The 14054-nt window shown below is 32.1% G+C and overlaps 1 protein-coding gene across 1 annotated transcript in view; it reads left to right on the plus strand.

Annotated features, from left to right (window-relative positions):
- The window catches only part of LOC124365519 (ryanodine receptor-like), a 310046-nt gene that overhangs the window by 288969 nt on the left and 7023 nt on the right, over positions 1–14054 (plus strand). Inside the window, 14 exon segments of the mRNA XM_046821504.1 lie at positions 90–206; positions 868–947; positions 1527–1688; positions 2521–2677; positions 2929–3131; positions 3588–3791; positions 5040–5213; positions 5650–5799; positions 6110–6236; positions 6907–7026; positions 8661–8954; positions 9415–9545; positions 10707–10865; positions 12267–12327. Of these exon segments, the coding sequence (XP_046677460.1) occupies positions 90–206; positions 868–947; positions 1527–1688; positions 2521–2677; positions 2929–3131; positions 3588–3791; positions 5040–5213; positions 5650–5799; positions 6110–6236; positions 6907–7026; positions 8661–8954; positions 9415–9545; positions 10707–10865; positions 12267–12327 (2139 nt within the window).

Genomic DNA, 14054 nt, shown 5'->3' on the forward strand with positions numbered 1-14054 from the left:
AGGATTTCATAACAAGAAACACAAATATGCTATGATTCAGGCTCTGAGCTGTATCCAGCCATGGTAACCTGATACATCATTGTATATAGTACTTACTTGTGTCTGAAGCTTATTTACTCACCATTTCACTTGTGTTCCAGCTGATCCTGAAGTACTTTGACATGTTCCTCAAAGTGAAGGATCTCACCAGCTCGGCCAGTTTCCTTGTGAGTATCCTGACACAGTTTTAAAAACCAGGAAGTATATTTATGATTAATGATTAAAAATTAGAATTATTTATTGTTTAAAAAGGTATATTAAAAAATCTCAGGTTAACACTGTCCACTGTTGATCAAAAGGCCTTGTAAAAATGTATACAAATATTGTACAAGTCGAAGATGAAACCTTAGGTTTCGAAAGGCCATGTCCAAAAAAATACATAATTTGGAAAAATTTTATTGTACAAGTTGTTGGAAAAGCAATAGTTTAAATTGAAAATAATACTTTAGTTTTTAGTGCAGTCTGCTTTATGTTAATGACAACAGCAGAATTTTTTCCAAAGAATAATACTCATAAATAAAAAGAAACAAATACTTAGTTGTTAATAAGACAAATTTATTTGTAAAGTTATATGGTTTTTTGCTTTTTTTGTTGCTTTAGTCATGTAAATATGTCATACACTTATGTCATTTACAATTTTAGGCCATTATTAATGAGATGTATATGCAACTTGAGCTTATCTCTTTTAATGGGATGCAATTCCAATCTCTTTTTTTGTTATTTGTGCTAAGCTCTTAATAAGAAAAATATACAAACAAGTTAATCTGGATTGTACTGTGTTTAAAAAGTGTAATTAAGTTTGTTTCTAAATATTGTTGATTTTTTCAGGAAATAGATCCTAATCATGAAGGTTGGGTCTTTCCTAAGGATTTCAAGGAAAAAATGGAACAGCAGAAGAGCTACAATCCGTGAGTACAGTATTTAACATTTGTAGAGTGTGTTTTTCTTTGATTGTTTAAAGACAAGAATAAAAGTTTTGTAATATTTTTATAGTTGTGCTGAAATGCTGTAGACAAAGAAGTGATAATATTGTGAAGTCAAACTTCACACAAAGTATTGTAAGGATAACAGGATTTCAGAAATGTTTCTTTGTTGTATGTTATAAAAGGTATAACACAACATTTCAAGGATTGGAATCCATCCTCTCCATCAGGTTGGGGAGGTATTAATACATACAAAAATAAAGAAGAAAAGAAGATAAAAAAGATTCAAAAAAACCCAAAATTGCTTGGAGTATAGTTTACTGAGATTCTAATCCTCAAAACGTTTTGTTATACATTTTGTAACATATAATGGTGTCAATAACGAACTTTAAACAAAGAAGTATTCTAAAATCATGCGTTTTATATCAGTTTTGAGATAGTACATTTTAATATCCAAAAGTTATTTTCTCTTTACTTGAAAAATCTAAAAACACTATTCTTTTATTTTGTTTTTATTTGTGCCTTTTACCACCATTTAGTAACGATTGAGTTATGTGTTTTCAGTGAAGAAATAGAGTTTATGTTATCGTGCTGTGAAACCAACCATGACGGCAAGATTGACTATGTGACATTCACAGACCGCTTCCACGAACCTGCCAAAGAAATTGGCTTCAACTTGGCAGTTTTGCTCACCAATTTGTCTGAACATATGCCCAATGAGCCAAGGTAAATAATGTTTATAGTAATGAAACTTTTATACAATACATAATTTATTAACGATTCATATTACATTAAAATATTGTAGTTCATGCGTTAATTTTGATATATTTTAAGTATTTTATCATATCTGAAAAATTAGTTCATTCTGTTTGGAGCATCTTGTTTACAATGTTTCACTGTCATACAGTGGGTGATTTACATGTTAAAATTCAGTTTGTACAATTTATTGAGTTAACGTTTGAGTTACTTTGACAGGTATCCAACAATGTCTTTCAAGAGATGTACTTTATTGCTGAAATTCAACATTCTTCAAGATACAGCCAAACAAACAAATGTCAAATATTGGAACACATTCTCAAGTACCTGTTACTTTTTATTCCAATTGGAAAAAACAAACACAAACTGTTATATGTTAAAACTATAAAAAGTTGTACTTTACGTAAAGTTTTATTTTTTAATTAAATAAATATTGTTTTTGTTGCAATCTTTCTATGTGATTCATAAATTTATTTCTGTATAGTTATTTTATTTTATAAAATTTTTTAGTTATTATACTCCTGTTTAAAACAGGGCTGTATAAGGTTAAGAAATATAAAGTTGATTATTACTTACTTCTTTTGAACAGTAAATGTCTCTTCCATTTCATTACATTTAGTGTCAAATAAATATTTTCAATAAAATTAAGCAATAAGATTAGTACAAGAGGCTTATTAAATAAATATAGTTCTTTAATTAACCCTGTTTTAACACCATCCTTTATCTGTAAATCTTTTGATATTGATACATTAGGCTTATTATTTGTCTTTCATTGAAGATGTACAGATTATACTTTTTATAGATTGGCGAGATTTTTGGAAACAGCTGGAAGTGTCCTCAACTACTTTGAACCGTTTTTGGGCAGAATTGAGATCATGGGTGGAAGTAAGCGCATTGAGCGAGTTTATTTTGAGATTAAGGAGTCCAACATTGAACAGTGGGAGAAACCTCAGATCAAGGTAAAAAATTATAACTAGTCTAAAAGTATTTTTTTATCAAATACGCTTATATGACAAAATAAATGTGTCCTGATGTTTGTGATCAAAGACAATATCTCACTAAATTTTATGGACTTATGAAAAAGTTCAAATTATGCCAATTTTTTGTTCTTGTATTTCTGTCCCTCTCTTTCTCTTGTTTACTCTTAACAGTGACATAGTTGGAAAATTTGTATATTCTGACGATACTATTACAAATAACGAATGTGTAGGAATCAAAAAGAGCCTTCTTCTACTCAATCGTGACAGAGGGAGGTGACAAGGAGAAGCTGGAAGCGTTTGTCAACTTCTGTGAGGACGCCATCTTTGAGATGCAGCACGCCAGTGCGCTGATGGCTGTGGATGATGGAGGTGGAGGAGGCGGCAAGGCCAGGAAAGCTGCGTACTCATACATGACTGACGATGAGGAGGAGAGGTAAGTGGAAAATTCTAAATAAAAGTAAAGGTGAATAAAACACCGAATGTTGACATATCAACTGGAAGACTGAAAAAATACATGACTGTTGCTCTCATGTCTCATATTTGTTTCTTAATTTTCTGTACAATATATCAATTGTTCTTGAAGAAAAATAAATTTACCATTGTGAATATATCCTATTGCAATCAGTTCAACTTTCGTTTTATATAATAATTAATTAATTATATTAAAAATATGTATACAGAAGAGTTAAAATTGTAATACCCGTAAGACCATTGGCATATAAAATGTTTCAGTTAATTTACAACCAGCCTTACTCACACGTTGTTGTTTTGTGATCTATCTAAATTATCTTTCCATTTACAAGTTTTGACACACCTGGAAAATTCCATGTTTTACATTTAATTTTAGTCTTGTTACTTTACGTAAAATAAACACCATGATTATGTTCAGGAATGCAAAAGACCCAATCAGAAGAAGCATCACAGCCGCCAAGGATGCACTGTACTTTGTCCTGAGCATGCTCTCTCCATCCAACATCAAGAACAAGATCAACGAGATGCAGCAGATGAGCACCGTGGAGCTGGTTGTTGGGTTCTTCAAGATCTTCTTCTACATGTTCTACTATGCAGGATTCAGTGTTTCGGTTGTTTTGAAGTGAGTGTAAACCCCGCTCTTGTCACTTTCATGTTAAATTATTGGAACAATCTTTATCAGAAAGAAGAGAGGTATATAGCCAAATTAAAACAAAATATACCAAATTGAAAATGTACATATCACAATGACAGTGGACATAGCCTTGCTTTTCAACATGTTTACCAAGTTAGTATCAAGAGATTTTTCATAAAAATACATACATTTATTAAGTGATCATAATATTCCTCATACATAAAATGATTCATGTAATTACTTCAAAACTAAATGAAAATTCAGTTCTTTATGTATTTTGCAAACTTGTGTTCAAATTGGCACTTTGGGGTGTTGTTAGTGTAGTAGCTTAGTAGTCTGGCATTTCAGAGATTTGAACTTTTGATCATGTTACACGAGGTTATATGTCCACATACCATTCCCAATCAATTTTAACAAAACATTAGAGAAGCCTGAAGTTGGTCTCAGGAAGATAAATTAATGAGGATTAAATTTAATAATATCAATAGTTGTTCAATAAAAACAGACAAATAGATATCTAAGTATATCAGACCCAACCATTAAAGTGCACATTCCTTAGTTTTCGTTTATGATTTGGTTTTTAACAATAACTTTGTAAAAATCATTGACCTAAGATAAGTGCCAAGACTACACAGGACATCAATGCTCATTCCATAAATAACTTATTTTTTTATAAAGGATTTGAGCTGTTACCTTTCAGAAAAGTTTTAATTTCACCGAAATTTAAATAAAATAAAATAAAACATACGGTTCTCCCTAAAACTTTATTTGTGGGTAAAGGTGTTATAAATTTAAAAAAGAGGTCATGGTTAAGAGATGTTTATTTCTTTAATATTCTGCTTAAATCTTTAATCTTTAATTATTTACCACATTGTATCTTATCCACTCATTGGTCTTAATTTCTTTCTTCACTAAAAGACAAATTAGCAATACACTTGTTCGCAATTCCATTATAAAACTTTAATTCTATTTTCAACTTAAATTTTCTAATTTAGCTATACACCAAATAAAATTTGTAATTTAGACTAACGAATCGATAATAATAATTTTTTTATTGGTAGCAAAGTAAATAGCACCACAGTTGTCATGCTTCAGACTGAATCAAGGAATTTTGATTCTGAGTAACATGCCTTTGGAATAAACTTTACTTTTTATAGTGCATTCTTGTAAAGTAGTGACAATAGTTTAACCCACATGACTCAAGTACCCCACTGAATGTCTTGTACGGTGTGCTAGGTATATCGGAGGCCTATTGATGTCCCTGATGAGAGGTCCTCAGGTGGAGGAAGTTGTGGTGGAGGAGAAGGAGGAGGAGAGAGTGGGGCCGTTACGAGTGTTACCGGCGCTACCTGCGTCTTCGGATGACAGTAACAACCAAGGAGCTGAAGGTGGAAAAGATGACAACGGACAGTAAGTCGTTTTAAAATTTCCACAACTGTATAGTCGGTTCATAAAATAATTGACTCAGAAAAAAATTTGAATGTTTCTTGTCCAAGCTTTTGATTTTTGTGGTATGAAGAACCTTTCTGATGTGTTAAACTTGTAATGTTCAATTTCAAATTCCTTTTAAAGTAAAACTAAGAGAATAAGTCTTAAAATGTATGTCTCTTTCAAGAATTATTTATAAAAATACAATATTACATCATTAGATAGAATTGGGATCTAGATGCGGACATTATGCTTCTGATCCCTATTCTTGTTTTATTTCTGAGAGAAAACTACATTCCTCTCATGAAAACTTCTCCAATTATAATAATATGGAGTTAGTCAAAAATGTTATATTTGAATGAAGTATAATATCTGATGAAGACAGCTCAGCTAATGCGAGATGAGTGGTTTGTTATAGGTTGAAGGCCCTGCATGAAGGTTCTCCATCATCACCTCAAGCAGAGGAGGGGGCGGAGCCTCTGCCAGAAGGTGAGGGAGGGGAGGAACACAAGGCGGAGGGAGAAGGAGGGGAAGGCACCCCACACATCACTCTGGCTGATCTGCTAGGGTGAGTCACTCGCTGACATGCACTACTTGGACTCTAGTTTACTGTTTTATGGAGATAGAGAAGACCATTCAGAGAAATAATTTGTAAATCCTTTGATTTAAATTTTTAAGTTCAAGAAAATTAAATACTTTGTTTTTGTGTATATAATACCTCATCCCTTTATTCTACCTGATAACGATCTTTTACATTGATCCATTTCACTGAGCTCATTAATAAGAATGGAAAAGAGGTTATCCTCTCTTTTTTTAAGTATATAAAACAGTAAAATTTGAATAGTACGTTTTGTACTATATTTCTGTTGTGATCACAGAGGGGAGGCTGCTCGCAAGGAGGCGGCTGCAGTGGCCGAGGTGGCAGCTCAGCAACAGGCGGTCATGGCGGCAGTGGAGGCGGAACATAAACAGGAAGTGATCACTGAACCCTCTGCCTTCTCCCAGGTAAAATTCCACCCACAAGGAAGTGTTTTGAATATATCTAACCTTTCCTTTGCATACTTCTTATCACTGAACCATTTAAAATGATATGTTTCTAACTAGTTTTATAGTTATTACAATCTTTAGCAATATTTGAGGTCTCAGAAAACATCAAATACAAAACAATAAGATGTTTGTAGTCTAAAGCAATTAAAAGGGTATTTCTAGAAGTAAAAAGAACTAGATCAATTTATTTTACTAGTGGTGGAATGCTACTCACTATCCAGATCCCTTTGCTGTAATTTTGTGTCTCTAGTATTTTGCAATAATCCATCTGCCCATATCTTGCACTTGCCATACACATGGAGTGCGTAAAAGATATGATCATTATTTGTTTCGTACATTTTTGCCAATGTTCTTATCAGACAACTCCAAGAGATAGTGAATCCCAACGTCTTGTCTGTTGGGTTAAAAATCTAATCCTTGAGCTACACTTTCATGATCTCCTTCTGGTACAACTTCACAACCTGGATCAATACCAGAAATTTAAACCGTTACTAAATTTCTTATATTTTATTATCGTATTCATGCTTGTTGTGTTAGCACACACATTGCATTTTGTTTCCTGTCTGCTTTAACACTCTAAACGATAGTTATACTTTCTTGTTACATACATTTTAATTTAACTTTCTAGATTGACTTCAACGGCTATACTCAGCGTCTGGTCAGTTATCTAGCAAGGAACTTCTACAACCTGAAGTATGTTGCTCTGGTCTTGGCTTTCTGCATTAACTTCATGCTACTCTTCTATAGGGTGAGTACTATGAGCTAGCAATAAACTGGAGGAGTAGTTTCATTGTAAATTGTATTATTCCTCAACTACTTACTTGGGAAATGCAATCACTTTTAATGTTTTCTTTTTCAAGTTGTGAATGTAATTAAACATCTAAAACTGTCTGCTTGAGCTTTTAAAAAGAACAATTTATAAACTAATTTTACAATAAACCAATTTTGATGTTAACCCTTTCAGTGCCACGGGTATTTTCCGAAGGCATATGCATAAAGTGCCACGCTGTTTTTCGCATATTTGTAAGCTTTTGGGAAAAAAGCTGTTGTAAAATAACTACAAACAGATTTCTATCATTTTGTTGTTGTTTTTTTTCTTATTAAATTCAGAATGTAATACATATCGTTACAAATAAAATTTGATTTATAAAAATATAAAAATTTCAGTATTTATAAAAAAAGTTTTTTACTTTTGTATAAAAAGTTAAGTTTCGACCTAATTTGTGTGTATACGGTATTTTTAAGATTTTTTTTTCTTTATACCATGATAAAGGCCATATGATTCTAAATAAAACCCATGTGTAATATCTTATTCTAGAATTTTAAAAACATGGCATTATATGTATTAACAAAATGCTGCCCGGTACCGACATTTTATAAACTGTACTTCATTTGTCAGAGTTTAGAAATTACTTAGTAATGATGTAGTTTTCCCAATAAATCTAATAAAACATTAATATAACACAAATAAATATAATTAGTAAATTTAGAAACAAATACTTGCTAACATATTTACATAAAAGTTTACATTTAATAAACAATAACCCTAATAATATTTACACTGAAAATTCACGTTTTTCGCTTGAACACAACTCAAATCATACATTACTTTTGTAAAGAAATACAGTAAAATACTGTATAAGTTAATATTTTATTTTGTATTTACTCAAATGCTTGGTTATCGGCACATAAACAACAAGAAATGCCGTTACGCAACACGGTACTCGTCCGCTACCGTCCGCTACGTCGCGTGACTAGAAGACAGAATCATCGTACAGGTACTCACAGCCCACTATTTTTGGACGAGTTTTCCTTATCAGAGATCAAAATAAACTTCGTTATACGTTCCTTCTTCCATAATGAATCTAAAAAATACTCGAAGAGTCATACTTCCTATCTCCAATCGTCTCCAAATAGACACACGAATGACCTGACATTTTCGAATAATGAAACGTTGTTCTTATAGTTTTTGATTTAATTGATTGTCGTGATAACTTGTAAATTCCAAAATAGGTTAAATAAAGTCAGTAGTTTTTAATACTGTAATTTATTTTGTCCCCGATAAGGAAAACTCGTCCAAAAATAGTGGCTTCTTGATAAGTACCCAAACAACATACGTTTCACAGATAAAATAGTAGAGAAACAACATAAAAACTCGTATTTATTGATAGTTTGGATCCGATTGAATACAGCCGTCTGATTATTTGGCCAAAATAATCTTGTACTATATAAAATATTATCGAAATACGAAACGTCAAAATTGGCGACGCTGGCACTTTATGCACTTTTCGTACCGTCAAAATTAGCGACGCTGTGGCACTCAAAGGGTTAATAAAAATAATATATAATGTGAGAATAACATACAGTACTGTGGTTGAATAGGTGACATCGCTGGGTGAGGAGGACGGTGGTGATGAGGCGAGCTCTGTGGAGGATCTGATTGAAGAGTTACAGGGCAGTGGCAGTGGGGCAGGGGCAATAAGTGGAGAGGAAGGGGGCACAAGTGCTGGACTAGAGGGTGGAGGCAGTGGGGAGGAAGGAGGAGATGAGGAGGACGCCATAGAACTGGTCCACGTGGATGAAGACTACTTCTACATGGCACACGTCATGCGGTTGGCAGCCCTGCTTCACTCTCTCGTCTCCTTGGCTATGCTCATCGCCTACTATCACCTGAAGGTACAGTCACAACTTATCTGAAGTGTAAACTAGGGGACCATTAGCTGAAGGAAGGTATCTCAACCTGAGATTTTGGAGTTTTTTAGAAGCCCTTCCTAAGAAAAAGAGCTAACCATCTATATCTTCTGCTCATATCCATACTAAATAATTACCATCTACATTTTCCTGCTCATATCCATACTAAATCATTAATCACTTGTAATGTATCAATAATCTACGATAGTTTATTAAAAATGGAATTAAAATCCAATTAAATACCTGTCACATGATTATCCAAAGTTCTATTGCATTAAAAAAATACTGCAAGTAAAATTGTAACAGAATGACACCTCAGTTACATAATCTTTTCAGTCATGTTTTGACGTGTCAAGTTGTGTCATATCTTGTTATGTACATGTCTTTTACTAGACAGTTATTTTGTTTTCAAAACAAAGTTGCAAACTTGACAACTTGCCGACAGGTGCCGTTGGCTATATTCAAGAGAGAGAAGGAGATCGCCCGACGCCTGGAGTTTGACGGATTGTATGTGGTAGAGCAGCCCGAGGACGATGACATCAAGTCTCACTGGGACAAGCTGGTCATCTCGGCCAAGTGAGTTACAACTAACACCCTGTTAAATACGACTTACACCATCTTGGTAAAAATTGTTATTGTGCCATGTGACTTCAATTTAATTCAACTATTACAAAACAGTTTATCCTTAACAGGTTCACAAAAGGTCACTTGGCAATTTTTTGCAAGGTCTAATTCTGAAATACTTTTCAAAAAACTTATTTCTTTTTTTTAACTTATTGATTGTATATTCTTATGTGATAGTTTTTAGCAAATAAATAAATGACTACTCACATTAACAAACATTCTTTGTTGTGTTTGTGAGTCCAGGTTTTGATTTAAATTAGTCATCTTCCATAACAGGAACTTATAGAAGACTTTTTCAACCATTATAAATGAAGCAATAAAACTTTGTATATAGATACTATTTATAAAAAATATACTTTTTATCAACAATTAGTTTTTTTTATTACATCAGGTGGACAGCCCACAGATAAGAAGGAAATCTTAAACGTTAGCATAAGTTGAGTTTTACATAAAATAAAGAGATATTTTTAATTAATAGAAAACAGTGCTACAAACCTGACCTCAAAAGTCCACCCTAACTAAAATTGTGGTGTTGTAAAACTTTAATCTGTTTTATCTGTTTTCACTCACACAAAGTAGTATTTTCACAGCAACATTATATTTTTACCCCCTCATTAACCACACAAATGAGCAAATGAGCTTATTATTGAAATAGCCCTCATATTTATGAAAACAGTTAAACAACAGAAAAATAAAATATCAATGTACTATAATTAATTAAAATAATTTGAATATAGACTATTTGTAATAATAATAATTAATATTATTACTATTATTGTGAATGAAGGATATTTGAATACAATAATGTTACCCTTTAAGGGTATTAAAAATTTGGTAATTTATTTTATTTTTAAAGATATCCTGTTCCTCTTTAAAGCCTTAATCTGCCTGTCCTAATGAGACACTAACTTGTATGGATCTTATCAATCAGAATATGGGGGAGAGTAGATATAGTGAAAGATTGATGGTACTGATAAAATATGCTTATGTCACTGACAAGACTTAACCTGCATTTTTCTGCTATCTTCCTTTATCCATTTAATTTATCTTTACACCACTCTTTGATAGCATTATGACTAAAATATCCAACTACAACAAATGTTCTCTGCACAGATCGTTCCCGGTGAACTATTGGGACAAGTTTGTAAAGAAGAAGGTCCGCCAGAAGTACAGTGAGTCGTACGACTTTGACTCTATCAGCAACCTGCTTGGCATGGAGAAGACATCATTCAGCTCTCAGGAAGCAGAGGAGAGCACGGGACTCGTCAGCTTGTGAGTGTAATGATCACACTTAGCCTTGTTAAAAAGTGCTATAGAAGCACAACGCTTCTTTAATTCTTTGTTAACAACAACACAATAAATAATACCTTTGCTCTGTAAAGCCACGTTTACACCAAAATTGCAGACACGTGTTTACGACAGTTGTTCATGACTTTTCACAAAACAGCTTTTATTTTGTCCGCAACAATATGTGTTGCTGACAGATTTGGCGTGCCTGCAACACAATTTTTGTTTTCAACCGAGAGTCTGTAAAGATAAAAGAATTGCGACATGTGTTAACATTTGTCATCGACTAAAGAAGCAGCGCTGTTTCAGTGCCACTTGTCAGCAAGTGATCTGTGTTTGCAATTGATATGGAGTAACTGAGAGAGCAAATCATAATGTTAATAGAACAATATCAAGAAAGACCGGTGCTGTGGAAATCAAACCTTATCCGAGTACAAAGACAAGAACAAAAGGAACAAAACCACAAAATTTTACAGGGAAATTAGGAAGGCAAAAAAGAGTATCTAAAAAACCAAAACCAGTTCACCTGCCAATGGGTCCTAGTCATCTCTCTTTAAATCTTTTAATAAATCATGTCCCCTGTGCACAGATCTTGCTTTTAAAGACAGCCTTACCCAGTACCTACGGGTGCTCGTTGTTTAGCTAAAAATCACACAGCATGCTGCTGCAAGCACAACATCCTCCACTTCCGCCATCTTTACTGAGTGTTTTGCGTTTATATTACAAACAAAAGTTTTAAGACACAGAAGGAACCCTGTATTTTGTCTGCAACCTAAATTCGTCTACAAAATGTCATAAACAGCAAATTGCATGCAACATCTGGTGTAAACGCAGCTTAAGGATGTTACTTTTAGTGATAAATTATTTGCTTTTTATCTCATAAAGACAAAATTTGTGAAACGTGTTTAATTTCACATTTACATGAGAATTGACCAACACTCTTAATTATTCAAGCCAGCCACCATTAAAGATTTACTATGATTGGAGTTTGCAGCAGATCATCATAGTAAAATCATAATCACACTAACCTAGTCAAAACCTAAATTCAAAATATCTCAAACTCATGATAGTCCTATATATCAGGACTTTGATCACTCTGCCATCATGGTGTTTAAAACTTATTCTGAGATTTCCTTTATCAAAGAATGTGGCTTTTGTTCTGCAAGTGAAAGTGTATTAATGTCAAGTGGCAGGAGCAGCCACTGGAATAACAAAAGTATCATTTAGTACTACTTTTCTCTTTGATTAGTGAAGCTGATTTTGGAAAACTTTGTAAATCTTTACTTCATCTTTTACTTGTGCTTCGTAAGCCCTATAGTTGTATTCCATAAATTTATTTCAAAAAATGTATTAAGCGCAGATCAGATATTTTTGTACATTTTCCAGCATTCTCAATATCGACTGGAGGTACCAGGTGTGGAAAGCAGGAGTTACCATCACTGACAATGTGAGTACACGCTACACAAGAAGCTAACATTCTTGTTCAAGTGTGTTTTGTATCTATAAAAGCTATTGTACATTAATCCATATTACAAACTGAATATTTTTCATCATAAAAATACATATTTGTCTAAAGTTTATTTTTAAACTGTCAGGCCTATAATTTTGCTATGTGTTGTTTGTTGGTCTTACGTAGCACAAATACCCAATTAAATCAACATACACTTTAATAAACCCATACTTTTGTACTTTCCATTACTTCACTTTGACACAAGTATGAGTTAACATGTTCACAACGACGTGTACCCAGTAGGGTACAAGCTACTATACATTTCATTATTGCGTTTTTATTGTTTGCCTGTCTAGGTGGTTTGTTAAATTTGATCCTGAGCTTAAATAAATACCTCAGACTATCGTGTACCCCGTCGGGCACACAATTGCTTAATTTTTAAGGTAAATTATTTTTTTTTAGGCACTCCTTGGAGTACACATAGAAAAATTGAAAAAAAAAAACATAATGAAATAACTGTTTTTGTGTAAAATTGTGAAGCCTACATTGCTTCCTTGTTAGACGTTTGACGTAAAAACCGACACAGTTTTTGTCATTATTATTGAAAAATTCAACGGCAGATAAAAAGGTTTGGATAAACACTGACGTATACGTGTTAAATTGAAAATTGATGTTGAAATTTTGTTATATTTTTAACATTCCTAAGAACATAATTTTTCTTGTGGTTATGGTTCCTCAAATATTCCATCGGTAATGTCAAGGTACAATCAGACTGTAAAAAGATCAGAAAAGATGATCAGAATGGAGAGAAAGATTTATGTTATTGTAGCTCTCAGTAATGTTCTAATATGTTGCTAATACAAGGGTGAGTTTTAAGAGTCACCTTCACCCCTATTTTTTTAAACCGTATAAGTCGGAGTGTTTAAACCCGTATACATATTCGTTAGACCTAAATATCCTTGTTTTTCATGGGTTTCATGACTCTCCACCTCCAATGGGGACGGGCCCACAAGGAAGTAAGTCCGAGATTCTTAAATGTAAGGCTAGGTTGATATGCACATCAAAAGTAAAGGTCTCTGTAAGTAGAATACAATGCCCAGCAAACCGACCTCAAAAGGTTCATCCTAATGAAAATTTTACAGGGTGTTAAGAATGTACAAAATAGTAAAGTGCTAATTAACTGCATTTTAATCGCTCAACTTTTTAAAAGTCATTTTTTTTATTATCAAATTCAAATTCAAAAACGTTATTCAGCAAAACCATAATAACAAATCATGCGTTTTTATACAATTTATATTATATTTAAAATAAAATAAAATTAATTTAATTAATATAATTATATATTTAAAAATTAATAAAATAATCAATACTAAATATTAAAATTTTAATAAATAAATTATTTATAAAAAATAATAAATTTTATCATATGTTAAAAAAAAATATAAATATAATACATAAAAAAAAGTGAAAATTAAAAGTTATAAATAATTTTACTATTCATTATCGTATATTTAAAAAATATATGTTATATATATATTTATATAATATAAATTAAATATTTAATCATTTAATTAATCTATTAAAAAATTTTATTAAAAATCATTCATAAAAAATATAATTAAATAAGTATGCTATATAATTAAAATTAGAATATAATTAAATTTATAAAATATTTATATTAAAAAATAATTTAAATCATTTTAAGATTAATTAATAAAATATTA

Source organism: Homalodisca vitripennis, chromosome 6, assembly GCF_021130785.1.
Source record: "Homalodisca vitripennis isolate AUS2020 chromosome 6, UT_GWSS_2.1, whole genome shotgun sequence".
Taxonomy (NCBI): domain Eukaryota; kingdom Metazoa; phylum Arthropoda; class Insecta; order Hemiptera; family Cicadellidae; genus Homalodisca; species Homalodisca vitripennis.